At 35.2% G+C, this 22,953-nt stretch overlaps 1 protein-coding gene across 8 annotated transcripts in view; it reads left to right on the top strand.

Moving 5' to 3' along the window:
* ANKS1B (ankyrin repeat and sterile alpha motif domain containing 1B) overlaps positions 1-22,953 on the top strand; it is a 407,204-nt gene that overhangs the window by 27,152 nt on the left and 357,099 nt on the right. For all 8 annotated transcript variants that reach the window (XM_064419825.1, XM_064419814.1, XM_064419816.1 and 5 more), the window contains exons 2-3: positions 17,887-17,967; positions 21,657-21,813. In XM_064419825.1, coding sequence (XP_064275895.1) covers positions 17,887-17,967; positions 21,657-21,813 — 238 coding nt within the window. The remainder of the gene's footprint in view (positions 1-17,886; positions 17,968-21,656; positions 21,814-22,953) is intronic.

The following is a 22,953-nucleotide window of genomic DNA, read 5'->3' as shown; positions in this document are numbered from 1 at the left end:
GTGCTAGAAAGGAAAAAACCTGGTTGGTTTGGATTGAGTGGGTATATTTACTCCATCACTATAATATGTGAGTTACTCTTGATGCAATCTGCTTACTGGTGCCTAGATTAATTTCTTAGATGAAGCTCTGTATAGTTAAAGAGGACAATTTGAATTTTCTGTAGTTGAAGACAAAAAAAATTACGGATGAGTTTTCTATTATATGTACTTTCATGCGTGACATCAAGAGGTGGACCCATTAGTAAAAAAATGAATACATCTTCACATAAAATTAATGTGTATCACAGAAGAGTTGATGTTGGAAGGGACCTCAGTAGATCAGAGGCCAGCTAGAAGAGGTTGCTCAGTCAGACCTTGAGTACCTCCAGGAATGGACATTCTGCACCTTGGGCCATCCCACTCAAGTGTTCCATAATCTTTACAGTAAAAAAGCATTTTCTTATTTCCAGATGGAATTTAATATGTTGAACTTCATGTCAGTTGCTGCTTGTCCTGCCGCAGGGTGCTACTGAGAAGAGTTTGGCTTTGCCTTCTCTACATCCTCCCATTGTATACTTACTGTGAGATCCTCCCCTAGCCTAAACAATGCTTTAAGACTCAGCTTCTACTCTTAAAAGATACTCCAGTCCCTTAGTTTTGGAAGTTAAGGTTTTTTTTCTTTCAGTAACAACTGTGAAATAATTATGCTGATAGTTTGGACTGAAATTTGTCAAATGTTTTTATTTTGATTTCTTTTATCCTGAAAATATAGCTTTATTTAAAGAAACTTTATCCCTGTACATAAAAAGAATTCAGAAAAATTTCAGGAGAAACAATTACTGTTTTATTCATGTATTATACAGCTATAACTTCCCCTCATTTTATGTTTTCATCTTAACTACAGGAATAAAGAAATAGCAATAGAACCAATAAAGACAGAGTCAAATGCTGTTGGAAACACTTAAAACATGGGGAATTGCTATTCTTTTATTGCCTGAAATATTGACAAAGTAACTTCTCTCATTTGACTTCAAAATATTTTATGCATAATTTATGTTTCATAGTATAGTACCAAATGTCATAGTAAAACCTAATTTTATGTTGCTGTCTTTACGATGCTGAAATATTGATGATTTGATGGTAACTATGTTGAATTTGCTATAGTATCCTATTCACTCAATGCTTAGGTTGTGTTCAGGACAGAAAGACTAATTTGTCACCTTTGTAAGGGTAAAATCCACATATTGTCTTTTGGAGAATATGAAACATTTTTCCTCAGAGAGGTTACAAATATGAGTTCTGCTTGATGTAGCTCAGTGTCTAAGTGTGAAAATAATTTCCATAGAATGAAAATGGCCTTGGGAAGAAGTGAATAATCATAGTATATGCATATACTTTTTTATGAAACCCTCCACAGTATGTGGACGAGCATTTAGAAATTGAGTTTGTACTGTATTTGCAGATGTCTGTCTTTGCTTATTGCAATAACCATATTTAAAATTAGTTCAATTTAAAATAAAGTTACATTTTACGGTGTGCTAAGGAGATAGTTTCTAATTGTGGATTACATATATGGATTATTGTTCTTCTTTTATATTTCATTTCAGATCCATGGGTTGGGGTCTAAGTTTAGACTTTATTTCACTGAAATAAAAGGAGTACATAGTGAACCACATCACTAGAAATAGTAAATGAAGAATAAAAAAATAATACTACTTTTATAGTATAACTAACTTGAGTTCTTCTTATTTTTAATCTTGTGGTTGACCACAAGTTTGTGGCTGATTGATTTTTGCACACATAAGACAGTGCAGCTGAAATTAGAACTCCTTGACCTCCAGTGCCTGTAATTCATTTCATCCACCATGTACAAGTGTAAAGAAGGTAGTACAGCCTGCTACCAAATCTTTGTAATCTTTTAATGGCTATAATTGCAGGATGCAACTGGTAGGAGCTCAATTCAAGTGAACAGAATTTTGATTTCTTTCCTTTTTATTTTATTCATTTAATTTCTAATACACAATATTAATTGTATTTTGTTTTTATAGGTGTTTTGGTTTGTACTGGCATTGGTTAAGACATCTGCCTGAGTCTCTCCTCCCAGCCCCATAACTGTAGCATTCCAATTTTCCTTCAACTGATTTTGTGAAATCAGTTCCTTTTTTATTGCATAAGAGACCAATGGTAAAACAGCTACGTTCAAGTTTGAAAGAAAAAGGGGTTGATCTTGAGCTTGAAGAATAGTTCAAATGATAAAATTCAATGCTATTTTATCTTTAAATCGACAGAGGTCATTTGTGTCTCTTGATTTGTAAGACAGTATTTTTCAATTATGTGATTTATCTGCAGGAAATTTAACTTAAATTGGTTATAAATAATTCTAGTATATAGTCCTGTAGTTTAGACTCTTTGTGACTCCAGGTATCTTCTGTTACAGTTTTCCATGCTCAGGTGGACTAGAGCACCATTTGAACGTCACTGTAATGATTAGGTGTGGAAATGGAGCTGTGCCACTATGTGATCCATAAAGAAAGTGATACAAAATTCTATCTGCCATACTGGAAGCTGGCAGTATGGCAGAGAGAATCTGAGCTTTCAGATCAGTATATCCAGTTAAAGATTTCAATTCCTAGAAGCTCTGAATATGTTATCAAACAATTTGACCTACTGTAGGGTTGAGAACTGTGAGTAGGAGATTTAAGACAGCATTCTGTAGTTTGATTTTATTACCTCAGCCTTCCAGAAGCTGAAACTTTGTCTCAGAGATCAATAGCATGTGTCTCCTGCTCTGCTTCATCCGTGATGAGGCATTGGAGTTCCTTTCTTCTCTGTTCATATTTCCTGATTTATACTTTCATTTCTTTTTCATTTTTAAGGGATTTTCAGAGGCAGTATGACAGACTGGCACTATGGAAGTCCCTACTTCCAGCATATTCTTCATCGTGGTTTAGATAGCCAACTCTCACTTTCATCCTTGACCTGTTCTCACAAGACAGAAACTTGTTCTTTCTTCTGGAGAGACCATCTAATTAATTATGGAAAATAATATCTCTGATAAGTGGGACAAATTTACAATGTTTAACTAGGTCCCTCTCACCTAAGAAGGCTTCTTTCTCCTTGATTTGTGATGACTGGGAAATCAGAATTGAGAAATGCGTCAGTTCAGTAAGGCTTTGGCTGTCTTTAATTTCAGCTTGTTTTTTATTTGTGGGATTAATTCTTTTTTCCTACCCAGTCACTTCTGGCTTTCTTCTGTAGAATATGAAGTTTCTTCCAGAGTCCCTGTTTATAAAACTTAAATATAGGTATTTTTGGTGTGAAGGATTTTCATACCTATGCCTACCTTTGATTTTTTGAACCAAAAAAAGACTGCTTTTTTGGTAAGTGTTCTTTCTGCTAAAAAGTTGAAGAGATTCATGCTGCTATAGCCATTAGCAATATTTTCTTGGAATAAGGTCATTCTGATTCCATTGTGGATTCCTTTCTTAAATTTTTACCAGAATGAGACTCCTAGACTGCCTTGCAGGTGTACTATGCAGTTTGGGTGCACTGCTAGGAATTTCCATCAATATGAGTGTGCACATGAAGGAAGAGAAAAGAAGAAAAGAAGATAACAACAGTGGTGTATTGTTTGGGATATTCACATCTACAGCTTCCCTCCCCCTTATCCTCTATCCTGGTGTCAAGCAGTCAAGCATTGAGCTAAAAAAGGAATTGGGGTCAGTGTACCACTACTTCTCCCTTCTGCACTCTTTGCTGGGAGAATCAAAGACATAAAGCAGAAACATGAACCGTGGGCCAGAGGCTCATCATGATCTGTCTGGACCCAAACTCAAAACAGTGGTGCTCTTGCATCCTCTAAGCTGATAAATGCTGCTGGTGAGCAACAGATTCTGCCAAATTTGTGACAGGAATGTGAGGCTGCATTAACTTTGATGTGCCAGGGAACATTTCTGGGTACTGGAAGGTGCCATGTGGCATTCTCCCAAGGAAAGAGCTACCAAGCACAGCTGAAGAATTAGTATGTGCCTAGGGCCTGATAGACAATCTGGATGCAGCTATCCTGTTTAGAGGTTTGAGTAGTGTAGGTGTGGAGCATTCTATGCCAGTATGACCATAGTGCCAGAAAATAGTTCCAAACATGTTTAGTTTACTATTGCTGGTGCAGCCTGAGTTCCTAAATGGTTCAGAGCTGAAGTGACAAGAGAACTGACATGGCATTCGGGGTCTGGCAGAATGGAGAGTCCTAACTTGCAATACAACCCATAACATATTTTCTGGGAGCTAAGCAGAGCCAGATATTTTTAATGATATGGATTGTGCTTTGATCTCAACAGTATATAAACATTCTAGATCCAGACTGTCCACTGCCATTTTGTAAATGAGGACTAAAACAATTGTGCCTCCATTGTGAAACAACTGTGAAACAATTGTGAGAAGTACACAAAAATCTACTGCCTAAAAATGATTGTCTGAAGAATCTGTTAGGGATTTTAGGTTGTTCAGAGTGACTCAGTGATGAGGGAAAGCCAAAAACCAGTTTCTGTTTGTAAAATTAAAAATACAGTCCTGTACCAGTTTACCTCTATGTGAAGATTTTTGTAACTGTGGTGGCTATAAAACTGAAGCTGTAAAATTCATCTTGCCATTCAAAAAAACCTCCAAGCTGTTCTGAAATTATTTCATACCCTAGTCTGCTCCTAGTTTTGTCTTCTATGTGGCAGAACTATATGATCAACTATGTTAAAATTTGTGTTTCACGTAATGAGAATCTATTTCTTCATTGGTTGGACTGCTAAAGTTTTATGTTTTACAAAAAAAAAAAGGTCAGGAGTTTTGTTTCTGTTTTATTTGCTATAGATTTGGTATAGTTTTAGAATTTCTGCAACCATGAACTGCATCCCGGTATTCTGTATCCATGCCCAAGGAAAAATTAATCTTCCAGCTTTGATTATTCTTTTAGAGAAAATATTTACAAATTCTCTGTGCATTCAGCCTACTCTGGACTATCATGATCAAAGTCTGTATGGAATCATGGCTGTATGGAATCTTTATGCTAATAATGTGCCCCCAATTAATTCAGTGTCTCAATTATCAGTATTATAGGAGTAATGCTGTGCTGCGTGTGTTTTTTCAAATCACGTGCTATGCACATCTTTCATATAAATTTGGGTTGAGCTCTCATGCCTTTTAAGGTGCCAAGTTCCTTCAGATCACTTTGCACTCTTTTCAGGTGGCTTCTTGAAAATCCAGGAAATAGATATTCCAGTAACTAAATGGTTTTTAAACATTTACCTTCTACTACAACCCCCCTCACCCTAGGAGAGAAATGTTCCTTGAATTTTGCTAACATAAGCTGTCAGACACATCTATATGAGCTTTTTTGCCTGTGTGGTGGGACCATGGAGGGCCAGCCATGAGCTAGCAACTAGCTGGGCCTTGGCCACTTAAAATTTAATTCCACTGGAAGGATATATATATATATATATATATATATATATATATATATATATATATATGAATTTTCTAGTGTGACTCTAAATATGACAAGTATAGTTTTGGTCAGCACTTGGGGGAAAATGTCCCGCTTTTTACTATTTGAAATCTGATTGTGTTCCCTTTGGTGAAATGATGAGTTCATCTGGGTAATTTTACTGCCAAGATTGAACTAACAGTCAAATCTACTTGTTAAAAGTGACCTTAGAATGAGATATAGTAAAAGATCTTTCTTTCCAAGATTAAAGATAATTTAAATTTAAAGTGAATTCAGAATCAGGTAAATACAGCTGGGGTCTGTTTTTCAGGGGGTCTTGTGTCTGGATTAATTTAAGAGTTAATACTGAGTACTAGAGAACCCAGCCCATGTGTATGTCAAAGGCCTTCCCATCTCCATAATTTTCTAAAAACCTACATCTTTCTGGAGATTTCACAAACAAGGATCCCTTCCTCTCTGTGAATATATGACCTTTAATGGGAAAAAAACAAAATAAGGAGATTTACATGTATAATAAAGGAAAGTAGGAGGGAATCTGTCATCTACACATGCATTTCATAACTTTTTTGGTGTATCATTTCCCTTCTTCTTGTTGTAGGCAAGTCTAGCCTTGCATGATACATTTAGTCTAGTACCTAAGGTATTTTGTTGGGATTGTTTTTTTCCTGCTCAGTTATATAAAGATTTAGGAACATTGTTTGGATTAAACACAGCTGAAAAAATCACACTGATTGTTCCATGAGTCCTTCAGGTACCATAGTGCTGATACTAAATTAGAGAGAGATGTGATGAATCATTTTGTATGGTGTCTTATTGTGGAACTGGGATCTCTCCTACGATGTTTTTTCTTTTAAATCTATGATATTAGGAAGAATATTTGCAGACAAATTTGGGTTCTCTATATATCTCTTGCCAAACAGGCAGTTCAGAAAGGACATTAAATCACTTCTGTTATGATTGAGTCTTGTTATATATTTTACAAAAAGGTATTTGCCAAAACAGATTTTGTGAAGTATCCTATCAGTTCAATTAAAAGGATCAGAAAGATGCTGAAAGTTGCTGAAAGATTATTCTTTAAATACATTCCCCCAAATTTAGTATTTTTATTTTAATATTGTTGAAAAGTTCATGATCCACAGAGATTCAATTCTATGGAACACTTTCAATATTTTTGGAGTAGGTCTCAGGTTCATTTTCTAGAAAACATAGTAAAACTATTTCAGGTACAAAGAATATTTCTTTATTGATGTGTAATTGTTTTTTTGAAAATTAAAAAACACAGTGTTTACTTTAGATACATCAGGAAATGAGTGATGGGTTATTGTTCTTTTAAAGCTGTTTGAAAGTCTACATCAGCCAAATCTTGTTTTATAGTAGGAACTTCTGTGTCATTTAAACCTCTTAGTTTTGGATTTCATTTCTACATTTGATAAGGCTTTTAAATAGAGTAGAAACAATAACTCCTAATGGACTTAAATAGGGAATTCTAACATAAATAGACTGAAAATTTATTGAATATTTTTACTGTAATTATATTTTGCCTTCTAAGCTATGTGTCATAAATTATTTTGTTCAATGGAAATGTCATGTTGGATGAGTTGATATTTTCTGAGTGATCCAAATGATTGCTAGCACATCTTACCAAATCTTTGTCAGTCATGTGATGGATATGACCTTTGTAGTTATTTCAGTAACAGTGTTCAGGAAATTTTAAGTGGTGACATTGTTGTTACATATCCAAAAGCTTGGGAAGACCTTTGTAGTATGTCACTGTGAAACTTCAGTCTCTAAAGTATGTAATTTGTCTTTGTGAAAGTAATTTTGTGGTAATAAAAGTATATGTAATCATGATCATAGTAATGCTTTGGATGCTGCTGAGGTAATTCTGACCTCTGTTGGCAAAGCACAGCAAATGAAATGTGTGCTGAGTAGCATCTTTCTGTTTTGATATTGTTTATTTCAAATATGACATGTTGCTGAGAGAAGAAATTAAGGAATTAATTCTATATTTTTATTGCTTGAAAGCTTTTTTCTGTCCTACTGTTCCAGTTAGCTAGAGCATAGCTAGCTAACACAAGATAGAGAATTTATGCTCAAACTGTCCCTAGTTAATAACATTATCTGATTTAGTAATTTTATGTCATGCAATAGTATCATCCAATATCATTCTTATTCATATTTTCTATGCTGTGCCAAAAACATTTGAACATTTCACATTATAATATCTCTATGTGTTAAAGATTAGATGTTACAAGGATTCCATTGAGATTTGCAGTATGTCTGATAAAGACCAATCTTCAAGGCTCTGAACAAACTTGATCAGTGGATTGGTTTTGCCCAGTTGTACTTAATGCAGTAGATAATTTCACCCTGACTTCCTTATTTAACTTGATAATCAATTTAAGAGAAGAAAGAAATGTTTATTTAATTTGACCAGGTGCTATTTTTTTTTCTATGCTGTGACTCTCATTTCTATAATGTATTTGTCATATCTATATTTTGTATGTCTTTCCTAAACTGTGTCCTTGTTAACGAAATTATTTCAAAGCTGATGGAAAGAATGTGTGTTAGCACTTGGATGGAGGCAGTCAACATGCAGATACTCCATGGTAACATTCTAGCAAATGCAATAAGAGCACCTCTGATTTAAAAGGATGTTTCTCCAAAGAACAGACTCAAATTGTTTAATATTTATGTTATCAAATATAAAGATAATATTTGTATTATACAGTTCAGCATTATAAAGTCACCCCAGGACAACAGGAAAGAGTTTTAGTACTCTTTTGAATACATTTTGATCAAGGTTATTTTCAATTACCTTATATCTTGTAAAAATGTACTGTTGCACACTTCTGATGTTCTCTGCCTTGCTTATTGTCTGCTTAGGTCCATGGAGTCTGAATAACTGAGGAAATATTCTACTGGAAAGCACAAAAGTTATGCATATATTCTACATATGTTATAGGTCATTGATAGACTTCAAGAGTCTTAATATCTCAGGATTCATATTTTGGAAGCGAGTTCCTGGAGCTGTAGTCTTTCACAGTTCTGAGTTCAGGCTAAGGTTATGGCAGGTTGTCCAAAAGGATTGAACACTATTGCTGCTGTTATGAGATGAAGATATGGAAGCTTTGAATTGAGAATATGGGAAATCATGTGGATAGCAAACACAAGTGAGACTCACATCTGTTACAGTTTCATGTGTCAAGATAGTGAGGGATTGATTACATTGATGAGGGATTAATGATAAAATAGTTGATTTCTGAATCTCATTTTCAAATCTCAGCATAAATTGAGAATGAGTTGTGAGATGGCCTTCAAAAATCAAGGGGAAATGGAATCATGCATTTGTTCTTGTGTCTGTTTTGCTAGTGTCTGAAAGAATTATTCTACTTTTGAGGAAACCCAGATGAGGAAGGACAAGGTATTAAAGCTAGCTGAATTGCAGACTCTATATATAGCAAGCTCTGTTCTGTGTGTCCTAGAGCTATAACTGAATCTCATCTCAGGTTGGTTTCTAAGATGAACAATCTTTAGTACTGGATTGAGGTCACAGATCTAACAGCATCCATATTCAAAAATCTTTTACACAAATTGTTACTCTTCCCAGTGCTGCTTCCAGTGCCAGAGTTTCGGGAATTTTTATTCCACTTAAACAAATGTCAGTAAGTGTTCCAGGATGCATAATTAATCATTTAGAGTTTTTAAAATCTCCTTTTCTAGTAAATATTGGCTTTGCCTCTCTGTGATAAGAATGTGTTTAAAAATTGCAAACACCATGAATTTATGCTGGATGAGAATACTGTGTTGGATCTCCAAAAATGAATTGTGGAAAAAAGTCTCTTTTCTTACTAAAGATTCAAGGTCAGTTGAATTAGGAAAAAGAATGGCTAAGGGAATATCTTTCCTTATAAAATATGTCATCGTATCTGCATTCATGAGAGAAAGAGAAATACGACTTTGCTTCAGTTTATTTCTGATAAAAGTAATATTAGAATGGCTTTTAAAAATCTTTATTTTAATTTCAGCTATTTTTTGTGAAAGAAGGAGTCAGAATAGTCTTTCTAAGAATGTGCTCTGCTCTTCAAAAGAGAATAATGTTGTATATACTATACCTCAGCATTCATGGGTATACTCATATAAGTGGATGGAATCTAAAAATTATAGAATAAGCCGAGTTAGAAAGGACCCTCAAGAGTCATCAAAGTCCAACTTTGGCCTGCACAGCACCATCCCCAGGAGCCCCGCCCTGTGTTTGAGGGCATTGTCCAGATGCTCCCTGAGCTCTGTCAGGCTGGTGCTGTGACCACTGCCCTGGAGAGCCTGTTCAGTGCCCAAACACCCTCTGGGTGAAGAACCTTTTTGTAATACCCAACCTAAACCTCCCCTGATGCACCTTCAGGTCATTCCCTTGTGTCCTGTCACTGCTCACCACAGAGAAGAGATCAGTGTCTGCCCCTCCTCTTCCCTTCACAAGAAGTTGTTACTGCAGTGAGAATTGCAGACTCCTCAGGTCTCCTCCAGGCTGAATAGAGCAAGTGTCCTCAGCTGCTCCTCCTACGGCTTCAACGCCCTTCAAAGCTCTCCTTTGGTCCCCCTCTGAAACTTTATATCATTCTTATATTGTGGCACCCAAACCTGCACACAGCACTCGTGCTGAGGCCACACTAATGCAGAGTAGAATGGGACAATCCCCTCCATCAACCAACTGGTGAGTAAGTGTTTGATGTACTTGGAATCATGAGATATGCAAGGGCTTTCACAACCCCTCAGAAGACTGATTTCTGTTGTACTAATAGAAAAATAATTATTGTTTATGTAATTTCACTAAGGATTAGTTGTCTGAAAAGAGTTGAAAGAACCCAGTATTTATTTATGAAGGGAGTTTAATATATGAGTGTACCTGTAAGTATTGTATTCACCCTGAAAAAAGATATAGCCAAGGCAATTAGCCTTTCTCTATTATATGGCCTAATTGTAAATAACACAGTGCTGTGTTCTGGTTAATCTTGATCAGTCTTATAGATCTTATACAAAGTGTATAGGTCTGATTCATAACAAATATGTAGAACCCAACTACCTCTACATGTTAGGGAGCCCAAACTCATGATACAATGGGTGTGGAGTTGCTCTTCATAGGAGCATTTAATCTGATGCACTGATCTTCAGCATTAGCTGTGTGGTGTTCTTTCAGATTGCTCAGATCGCCTAAGATCATACATACCATTGGCAATGGTTTTAGAACATGATTTATGTTGCTTAACCATGAATGATTTTACTTATTAAAAGTAAAGTCATTGACACCAGTATTGCCTGCTGGTCTGGTTTTAGACTGTGTATTTTCCTAACTTAGTAGTTGTTCTTACAGCATTTTTCTGCAGGATGATGCCAAATGAGAGGTAATGTTTTTCCTGTCATAATGACTGGATTTTCAAGGACAGAACCCTGGACTGAATCCAAAGATCTGTCTGAGTCATCACTGACAAGCTGGAGTTAGTATGGTTCTCTGTGGACTAAGCAAAACTCTAGCTTGTCCCTATAGACAAGTGGAATACAGAGAAACCCTTATGTCATAACTGATGAAGGCTTTCTATCTTTTAACTACTCCAGGCAAATTGGTCTTGACTGTAAAAGCTAGCCAGTACTAGTCAGGAACATTTTGCTTTCTGAATATAGCCACAGTATTATGCAGTATACTCAGCTATGGTACTTCTAGATGAGTAGTCCATAAGGCATGATGAAGCCAGACTGGTTAGATAAAGGTCAAATGCAAAGTTACCTTATATATGACAGATTTTTCAAATGAAGCATAACTGATTCCCTATTCCTTTGTGTGACATCATCCTGAAGTCAATTTGTTTCTCCTTTTGGTTTTTGCATAGTAACTGATTTTTTACAACATTTAAAGTGATGTAACTATTAAGACTATCAGGATAAAACTACATATCCTCATGGGAAATTGATTGCAGCTTCAAGTAAACAGAGTTCTAACTTAGTTAAAATATTTGATGTGACTTCTGTTCAAGTGTAGTTTATTTAGATTTTACCATATAGAGTACTTAATTGGAGAGACTGAGTGCTCATCAATATGTTTTCCTAGGTAGAGTCTTTCCCAAACTGGGCATACCTACATTTGCATGTAGTTACACAAGCACAGGCTGTTCAATCTGAAGAGTTGTAGGACATACCTCCCTGTGGTCTATGTTAATCATACAAGACCACTGTTTTCTCTAGTATTTTTAATATAGATGTCTTAACCTCAGACATACAGCTACACAACTAGCTCCCAGGCTACTTCACCTGCTTTGCTCACTGTTCCAGCTTGTTCTTCTTAACCAATCACACACTGTCTCACACACCCACGCTACAGCTGCAACCTCCATGGACACACATGGGTCCTCTGATCCAAGGTCTCCCTCCAGTTTCTGGTACATGTAAGGCTCATCATGACTAATCTATTTTGGATAAGCAGGACTGTGGTGTAGGTACACACACAGTTTGTGGTATTTGGGAGTGGGGCTGCAGCTGAACCTCATCCCCAATGGGCTACAGCTGTGAGAAGCAGGTGACCAGCATTGGAGGTAATGAGACAGGAGTGCCCAGGTGCACTGAGCCTCATCCCCACTGGGCTACAGCTGTGCAGGGCAGGTGAACAGCATTGGAGGTAATGAGCCATGGAGTGCCCAGGTGCACTGACCAATCACAGGGAGCAGAAGGCACACAGGTGTAATGCGTGAACATGAGGGCTATAAAAGGTTGGGCTAAAGAACAAGAAGGGCAGATGCTTGCAGCCTTCTGAAGTGGTGGGATGTTCCTGTGTATGGGCAGATGCCTGAAGCCTTCTGATGTGCTGTGGCCTTCTGATGTGCTGTGGTGCTGTTACTCTCTATGAGTTGAAGCCTTTTGATATATTATCGTGGTATTCTGTATATTGTGCCCTTCTTGACTGTGCCTTGTGCTGTGGCACTTTGGTATTTCTATGTATCTGGCTTTCTGACTCTCTTCAGCAACACACTGACTTTCAGCCATTTATAATCAACCTTTTTGTAGTTTTTTTCCACTAGAGAGGCAATGGATGGCAGGTTGGCCTAATGATGGTATGGGTATCATTGTTCTCCAACCAAAAATACAGTCAGTAACAGCAAGAATGGTAAGTGAGCAAGTATATGAGGTTTTCTATAAGACATTAGGTTATTTGCATATTTTTAAATGCTGCTACCCTATTCCAAATTCTAGTCTGAGCAGATGTAGCCAGTGTTCATTTAGAAATGATTCTTCACAAATGTGGAAAACAATAATTACTCCTAATATACTGCTTTTTGAGTCTTATGTTGTTGGACATGGTCCTGATCTTTTACATGTTTTCTTAAATTACACATTTTCCTTCCATGCTTGTGTTATCACTCTAAGTGTTGATCCTGTTTGCATATGTGGAAAAAGATCTTTTTTTAACCCACTGTTGTAGCTAGCTCTAAGTATAGTATTGACCAAAGGTTGTATACTAAATAATCAAACTCATAATGTACATTGAACTTGCTATATCAAATAGAAATCACAAATTGAAGAGACTCAGTATGGAAATAAGTTCACAGTTTGGTAGAATCCTCCAGTTTTGCAGACTTACACTAAGGCCAAGACTCTAAACAGATCAAGGTTAAAGAAAGCAAGTGAAATAAGCTGCTTTAGAACCTGAACTTGAATGAGTTTTGTTGTATTATTTATATTGACGAATCAAAATGAAATAAGTGCATTCAAAATTGAGTCACACTTCACACTGATACAACAAAAGAACTAAATCAGAATTATATATACAATAAGATTTTGGCATAAAATCAATATTAACTGAATAGGTAATGCATTTTCCATTCCCTTTATTTTTAATTAAAATTATAAAAAGTATTATTTTCATTTGAGATTTTTAACTCTCAGTTGCTTCATGCAACAGGTTTTTTTGATACTGGAATGAAAATCAAAGATAGCCTTACTCAAAGTATCATCTACTTTTTCATACCTATAACTACACCTGCTTGGAATTAATCCTAAAATACATTTTTCAATTTTTTTCTTTTGCATGTACAGTTATTTGTTAGGCTTTAAAATATAGCTTTCTAAAAGCGTTTTAACTCCACTGCTACTAAATGCAAATATTTAAATTTACTTTCCTTGAAGTCATTTGAAGGCCATACATCAAATTCAACGAAGGAATGTTCATAATAGGTGAAACCATACATGAAAAAGAAATATATTTTTAATGGGATAATATCTTTGGCATAACACTGGATTCTAACAAAGAGGAATCCTTAGAATGAAAATCACATTTACTAAAATGGTACACTTGTGTAAGTAACATTAAGTAACATTAAGTTATATAGGTTAGAGCAGGAGTTGTCAATTTGGTGTATTTGTGTGTAAAATAGAGAATGGGGGCTATTTTTCTGCTGTTCACAATAAGTTACATCATTATTATGCATCGGAGTGATGATACATATCATTGTGTAAAAGTTTGCATTTTCAAAATTGTCTGGAAAATTGCCCATGTACTTTATATAAACTGAGTTTACACAACTGAACATGTGTATGAATGTAGGCAAAGAGCCTGGCCATGTGCTTAAAAAACTTCAGTCAATGTGTTTATTGCCAGATTAACAAAAAGCATGGAAAATTTGGAAGACTGGCTCAGAACAAGGCGAATTCCTGTAATATGTATTTATTCTGTGGAACACAGGAACAGTAAGAGGCTGTGGAAATCTGAAGTGATGGATGTTTGCCACTGACATCAATGGAAAGAGGATAGAGTTTAGGATTCATGTCATCAGGCAGCTTTCTAAGGCTTTTAAAAATTCTTATCGTTGTTTACCAAGAATATTTCCCTTTCACCTTAGCAAAACTACCATATAAGGACCAGAAATATTATTGCATAGTCATGAATTAGTATAATGATAATTGAATGATATAATGCAGGTGTATATATTAGAGAGAGAAGAAATATTTTCCATGATGGAAAAATGATGCGTACCTTGCAAGCATAGTTCTTACACTACTGGTGGAGAGTGTGTCTGTGTGATGATTAGCAGGAAAAAGCTTTTATTTCCTTGATTTTCTGTTCATATGTGTAACAACAGCCACTTCACAATTATTTCTTTTCAAAAAGCATAGCAAAATAAATCAGTCAACCTACCATCTTTTTCTTTTATCTGTCCTTTTCATGTTTCTTTTGAAATTCTACTCTTTATAACTACTTAAGCTCGTTAAAAAAAAAACCACAGTAATTTTCTTACCAAGTAAAGAGTATTTTCAATTAATATTTGACATCAGTTCATAAGGCCATAATTCTTTGTCCACAGTGAGAGCAGACTGTTAAGAAGGAGATAGTTCTGCTTTTAGCAATAATATAAATAGTATAACGGACTTCTGTTTCTTTGTGTCTTACTTTAGCAAGATGTAATGGAAAAAAACTAATTGATAATCACGTTTTAATTCACCATTGAATGAAAACTATTTTTTTTTCACAAAAAGTAGGTTCAGTTACTTTTAAAAAATTAATTAAGTAATGGGGAAGTTTTAATGTATTGATGTACATGGGAAAACAGATTCCTAACTTACTAATCCATGCCACATTAAGAAATTTAGTTGACTGCATCACTGGAAGAAATATGCTTCTGAGAACATTCAATATTAACAGTATTCTGAAGAGTTGCTAATTTTCTCTCAACAGATATTCTTTTCTGGAGGGTGAATGGTATTTCTTTTCTGCCAGGTCCTCCTTGGTGATGCTTTCACAGAGGTTTTAATGCACAGATAAATCACTATATTTAATGATTCTTCCCGTATCATATATGTTTATGATATTAAAGAAGGGATCTTTAGGCTTTTCCTCAATCTCTACTCCACTTTTGGTTGAAGTCACTTGCTTTTTATGGAGCTTAGATATATGACTGGACTTCTTTCCTGCTGCATTCTAACTGCAAGGGAAGAGCTTTAGCTGAAGCTGGGAGTTTTATGATGTAAAAATTTGTATTCAAACTGTCCAATTCGATTTTGATTCTCAGTTATCAAAGCATTAATATCCTGTGTATATACTGGGCCTGTTGCAATGCAAGACCTTCTGGGAGAGGATTTCAGCATGCCCAAGGGAAGAGAGCTGCCTGCAGCCGAGTCCTGCTTGTGTTTGCTGTGTTCTGCAGTTTGATAACCACACTGTGATTTTAGGCATGTCTTTGTGTACTCTTTGGGAGCTGACAGTGATTAGTCTGTCCATCCTGTCTTGTGTCTCTGAGTCAGCAGCATTTACTCATTGTCTTTTGTCCTTTGCCTCACAGGTGCTCAACCTGTGTGTCATGAGGAGTTTCACACAGGTGCATTTATGTACTCTCTAATAAAGTGTCAGAGGGTTTTTTTTTTTAAAAATCAGTATAGTTTCAGTTTAAAAATATTTCCTAAGACCAGAGTCAGGAAGTATACTAATGTTTTAATTAGTGAATGCATTAAAGGAGAAAATTAGGAGAGAATGAATGAGGATTATTTTGAGGAGTTTGGGTAAGAGGTTTTGAGTTTTTCTTTGATTATTTTTTCTTGTTCATAATGCTTAGCACATCACAAACAGTATATTAATTCATGGATCCTTGCATTTTAAAAAAACAACAAACAGACAAATCCTAACAACTCTTAAGTCAAAGCAAGCTATCATAGCCAAGTAAATTATGTTCTGGTTGGTAGTGTATTTTTTTGTAGTATTTAAAATCTTTCTACACCACTTCTTGTTTTCTTCATTCTCCTATAAGCTGGTATACATATCAAAGGATGAAAATCTACTTCAGTAAATTAACAATAATTGATAAACACTATGCAAAAGTGTACCTTATCAATACGTAAGGACTTCTTTCCTCCTAACAGAAAGGAAGGATTGTCTTTGCCATGTAAATAACATCTATTTATTACAGAGGAGCTATCAAGTTCAGTGACTCAATTTTTAAGTTGCTTTCTGTAGGAAAGAACAACTGTAGATGTCTGAGCAGATTTTTAAGAAAGTTACACTTTTTTTTTTGTTTCTTTGCACCCAAGAAAATAATTCAATCCTGTTCTTCCAAGAAATTAAATTGCAGGAAGAGATGAGGTACCCAGCATTATGTAGAATTATGCTCGGTGCAGAACACAATGTTTCACACAAATAATTCTGTATGCACACAGTATTACTTGTGGGAAAACGACTGCTTAAGTTTATGAGCTAATGAATCATTCAAATACACACAATGGAAAAGAGACCAGTCTACATCAGTATTCCCTAGTGTGGACATTATACATATATATATATACATATATATATTCTATTTTATAGGTAATAAAATATGGATTTAATAGTAAATCTTAAAAATAGTTTGTTAAGCATAACATGTCATTTTACTGATGTAGATAATGAAAACTGTCAGTATGAAAAATTATTTTTACTTATTAGCTTCAAATTATTTTCTTTAAACAACAGCACTCAATTCTTATATATGAAGTGAAGGGAAATATGGCTTGCCAGTGACTGTTTAGCACTGCATTAGAAACTAATGAATATAGACTGTAATTCAGCACTCATAATTGTGTTCTGGAGGTTTTAATACTAATGATGAAAACTGTTACACAAAAGTAAATTGCTTCTGTAAAGGACAGAATCAGTTTCAAATATGGTCAGTTAGATACAAAAGCCTTCTGGTGCTCAATACACCTCTGTTTTTCAATTTCCAGGTCTTGGTTTTGGTAGATTAGCACCCGTGTTTTCTACTTTGAAACAAAATGTGTTCTTTTTTTCTTCTTTTGAAAAGTCCATAATAGATTGTGAGACTGGTTAAACAGGACATTTAATGAGGCTGTCTGTAAAATACAGCAAGATAACAAAATATAATTTAATTAACATATTTTTGAAAGTATATCTAATTTATTTTAAAAATATAATCATCTGAAGTGGGAGCTAAAATATCAAGTTAAGTAAAAAGAACAAATTTCCTGCCCCTTTAAACAATATGATTGGTTCTCACTAATCTGATGTTTGTTTGATTCTAGACTAATTGACCTAAAGACAATGAATACTTGTGGAAAAGTAGTATAAAATCAGATGATCACCTCAGTGTAATTACCAGAGTAAAAGAGGGAGAACAGTTCTAATTGAAATGACTGTTCTGTCATTAGTCTCTGCCCTACATAAAGTTCATGACTCTTGTGTAGATTAATGTGTAAAATTATTTTTATAGATAAATTATATTGATGTCAAGACGACACTTGGTATTTTGAGTTTCTTTCAAGGTAATTCATCTCTTCATTTTTAATCACACTTGTTGCAGAGATCTTCAGATTATTTGTAAATCAAATTTTTGACACTTCTGCACTTGCCAAGTCAAAAAATTAACATCACAATTTTGCTTTATTTGCAGCATCTGGCGAGGACCAAACATAAACTGCACTGACAGTTCAGGGTATACTGCTTTACATCACGCAGCTTTAAATGGACACAAGTAAGTGCCTCACATTTTGTTTTTATGTAGAATGATATTTAACCATGTAACACAAGAAAGTATAGCACAGTTCTGAGATTTGTACCAAAAGTTGGCAAACCTTGACTTAGTAAAAGAGCCTTCTTTCCAAATGGAATGTATTAATATTAGATATTTTGACAGAGTCATCTATATCAATAAGTAGTAATGACAAATGGGAAATGTAGTTTAAAAGCTATTGATTCTATACTGCTTCTTCCAAATTCTTCAGTTTTGGGGAAATGTAGCATTGTTGTTGCTAGTCTTTGCTCTAGTGCTTTTTCATTGCTGGGAAATCACAGCAGAAAATATTGTGTTATATTTCTGTGTGTACGTGTACATATGTATAGGGGGTGAATGTTTCAGGAAGCAGTTTTGTGAAACAAAGAACAGAAGAGATTGTTATGAAAGCAAAAGTAACATGGAAAGACTATTTAGTAATTAAACTCTTAAAAGCAGGGTAAAAAGGGTATTTTTAATAAAGGGAATTTTGACATAAAGCTTTGGCTAGCTCCTCTGTGGGAAATAAGGAATTCATCCAAACCCAGTGGAAATTAATAGTGATTTGCATGAATTTTAATGTGATTTTGCACTGTCCATAAAATAACACATAGATGTATAATTATTTAGTTTTTTCATTGCACAATTTTTGCATCCTTCTATGGAAAAATGAAAACTTTAGGATGTGTCTTCAATTGTGTTCTATAAAGGTGCCTATTTTCTTTAGGATGGATCAATCTTTTGTTGAATATGGGATATTCTTTCTAAATAAAAGTATAATTTTTTTCTAAAATTTATATACTTATATACTTTCTAAATAAAAATATAAAGTAATCTCTTGAACTAGATATTGTGCATTTTCAGCTGTGTAGGAAGATTCAGAATCATCCATTAATATATTTGTACTTCCATAAAATTAGGTCTGAGTTTTTAATATAGTCTGGCAAACTCAGGATTTTTGTTCATGATTTATGGATTGTTTCTTGTGATGTTGCTAATCTTTGACCAAACCCCAAGCACTGGCTTGCAAATGTTTCTGATTTTTTAAATAGATGAAAACTGTGTTTAGTATATTTAATACTAGCAATACAGTAATAGTTGCACAGAAAGTTAAAAATATTGCTGTATAAACACAGAAACTACCAGAGGTTTCAAGTGAATCCTAGCAATATAAACTGTAAAATCCCAAAACACACAAAGACCAAATGATGATTTCAGACACAGTATTGAATAGATTTCTTCCAAAGTCAGGGAGGACTTAAAAATGTGAGCTTATGTGTAGCAGCAGATATAACTACAGCCTTTGGAGAGTCCAGGATTGGCTGCTATGACCCCTTACACTCACAGCAGGATAAGTAGCAGTAACTGACATCACAATTATGCCTTGTTTTATTAAGTAAAATCGAAGTAAATTGAAGTACATCATGAGGTATTTTGTGATAAATCTTGAGTGTTTCAGGACCTGTTACCCCAGCCATTATACTGATCCTGCTGCAATGGTAGTATGGCCAGCAAGAGAATTGGACAGACACCCGGTGGTCCTAATTTTGTTAGTCATCACAAATAACCATTAAATTACTTCACACTCTGTTTGAGTTTTCAAACTTGATATTCAAAATCCAAATGGCATACAATCATTTGACACAAGAATCTACCCACTTAGGATAAGTTCCTGTCCTTTAAAAAATTGTGGGTTTTTGATTTTTCCCACTTTATACTAGGTTGAATGTAAGATTTCAGAGTTTTTCAAGAAAACTAAGAACATAAGAATTTGTTGGGCTGGGATACTTGGACACCATTGTTCAAATCCTTGCTTGATCACTGAATGTGGTGAATTCCCTCCTTCTTGGTTATTCTGGGATAATTTTCTTTCCTTTTGAAACTATTCTGCTTTATGTAAGTAATTAAAGAATATCTGGGGCAGGCACTGGAATCTCAGTCTCCCTAAGTAATTTCACTTAGCGCAGTAATGTTACTGGGCTAAGGACTTTGAGTCCCTTCTCTGAAATGTATTTCATAAAATGAAAAAGTTCTGCCAAAGCACTAAAAAAGACTCACCCTAGATAAGTGTGATGGGTCAGGGAATTCTTGAAGGATGAAGGAGATGCATGTTCTATTTTGTAACTTGAATCTCACAATAGACTCTTCCCAAAAAATCCTGTATATTTTAATCTATAGATTTCATCTGTGCAGAGCTTTTCTTCTGATTTTCTTCCACTTAGTTCAGTCTATGCTTCCTTTGTCTGGTGTTCCTTTCAAAGGAAGTTCTGTGTTATGTCTAGCTCTCAGTGGACCATTTACTGCAAAACTAACTGTTATTTAATGGGAAGCCTCTCAAACCTTACGTGTACTAAAAAATTTTCCTCAGGAGTCATTTTTCTGGAACTTTGTGTAACAGAAATTTTTCTGTAGTGGACCTGCTATTTTTTGGCTGTTCTCATGGCATTTGACCTTGTCAAGAGTAACCGAAATCCAGCTAAAATTTTTCTCAAAGCTTCGATGTGATGACTCCAGTGTCTTCTGAAGTCAGCTGGCAGTTTCTTTTGAGCTGGATGTATTTCCTCAAAGCTCACCACATTTTTCTTTCAATATGCAATTACATAAGGTTCCATCAAGGTTGGAAGAATAATGGCCTTAGATTTATCTTCTGTCTTAATTTGTAGTCAGTTTGTAGTTATTTTTTTGTCATAACATAGGCTACATTGAGCTCTCTCCCCTCACTGATTTTTTTTTGAGCTAAATCAGTAAGTTGGTGTCTCCATATTTGTAAAAAGTGTGCACAGAGCTGCCCACACTGGATCATAGATTCTCTTAGCTTAATAACTAATGAGACCAGACTGTGTCAAACTATGAGACTACAAATGCAGCAGTAAGACAGAATTTATTTACTTTCTGACATACTTGGTAATGTTATCATACCACGCAGCTGATTTTTAGTTCAGCTTTTGAAGTTAAGTACAGGAGACTGCTTAAAAATCAGGGATGCAATATACTAACTTATGCTAATCTTTCACTTAATGTATGATAAGCCACACCAAAAGGAATATAAAGAGAATTAAAATGGTAATAAGTCACTTTTCCCCTTACTGCTACAAGGCAGCTGAATGTGGGAAATGAAAATAGCAGTTATTTCATAGAAGAAGTTATTTCATATATCTAGCTAGATCATCATTAAATTGTTTCCTCACTGTCTTTGAGATAATGCCATAAAGAAGAGGAAAGACTATTACTAAAGCCTTATGGTAAGAGATGTGTCCATCAAACTATCCTGTTGTCATCCTGCTTCCATAATTCAGCAGTGATGGGGACAAGAGTACTTCTCTGCCTTTAGTGCCTTGAGGGACATGCACATGTTTCTGTATAGGTAAATTCTAAAAAGGATTCAGTGGCCAGGTGATCCTATTGAAAGAAACAAATCTGATGATAATGTTGTTGATGGTGTTCATAATAAGTAAGAATCATTACAAGTAATGGCATTTTGTCTATGTTTCACTATCGATTTAATTTTCAGAAATTATTTGTCTTCACTTTCTGTAGGTGTTTTGCCTGAAATACAGGCTTGGTTTCTTTTCTATTTTCCAGGATAAAAATATTGGTCATATGTATGTTCTTGTAAAAACTCAATAAAATTAGCTTCCTGTTGATTTTTAGATTTACTTCCTGTTTTCCAGGGATATAGTTCTCAAATTACTTCAGTATGAGGCATCAACCAATGTTGCAGATAATAAAGGTTACTTTCCTATTCACTTGGCTGCTTGGAGAGGAGATGTAGATATTGTGAAGATTCTCATCCATCATGGACCATCACACTCCAGAGTGAATGAACAGGTAAAGTGGTAAAAAATATTTATGTGCATCATCAGAAAAAGAAACCCCTGCACATATTCTTTGGGTCTGACCAATTTATAGACAAGTTTAAAAAGGTCTATTTTTCATTGTTTCAGTAATTTCTTCTCCAAGATTGATAAAATCTTACATTATAAGCATACCAGATACCTTTCTTCTGAATAGGCACTGACTTAAAGAATATTAGATTTAAAAAGTATGGCAAAACCTTCTGTTTGTTTTGAAAGTTGACATGAAGACATACTCTGACTTTGCATCTTTTCTGTATAGTTGTAGATTTGCACAAACGGTGTATTTTTTACTTTGTTAGATTCCAAGTTCCTGAAAATATTTGACATAAAATTAATATCCTTAGTATATTTTAAGAGTACTGTAAAAAATCAGATATGCGGAGGTAAATGACAAACCAGATGGACTGCATGGATGCACATACAGCAGAAAGGATACATAAAAAGAAAAAGACCAAGAAAAAATCATGGGAGTATTACTGTTGCATTCTGCTGTCAAACATATGGTACACCTTCTGTTTTTATTCTGTATATTCTTACGTGGTCCATTCATAGGATTAGTGCTTAGAAATAGAAAGAAGCTGATTAAAATTTGACACCATCTAGGCTGAGCTGCTTAAGAACTGGAAGTAGGCTGTGAAATGCAGATAGTAACCATTAAGCAATTGCATTTGCCAGGGTAGTCAGAGTTGGAATGTGAAGGTGGGAGCCAGCTCCTAATTCAGATCTAAGCTATAATGTCTGCATTGCCTGTACGTGCACCTTTGGTTCCACAGAGGTCTGGGCTGTGTAGTTGCAGGAGCCAACAGGGCTATTCAGGTGACTAAAAGGGGGATTCAGGTGATCAAATGCAGTAATGCAGTGTCTTCCGAGACCCTGCAGTAACTGAGACATCTGCAGGGGCCTGAGAGTGTGACAGAGGGTGCTCAGAATTTCCAGGTCCTCGTGGAGTGAGTGGTAAAGTCCTCGTATGGTCCCACCTGGCACCCCAGAGCACCTCAAATGGCAAAGTGCAATCTAACAAATTAATTGTTCTTTCAGTGCCTACATAAGTGTGCCCAGAAGGCAAACTGTGAGAAGATAAGAAATGTGAGACCTAGATGGCAAACAATTA

This window comes from Passer domesticus, chromosome 5, assembly GCF_036417665.1.
Source record: "Passer domesticus isolate bPasDom1 chromosome 5, bPasDom1.hap1, whole genome shotgun sequence".
Classification (NCBI taxonomy): Eukaryota; Metazoa; Chordata; class Aves; order Passeriformes; family Passeridae; genus Passer; species Passer domesticus.
The sequence above is the reverse complement of the archived record's forward strand: the minus strand, read 5'-3'. Positions and strand labels throughout refer to the sequence as shown.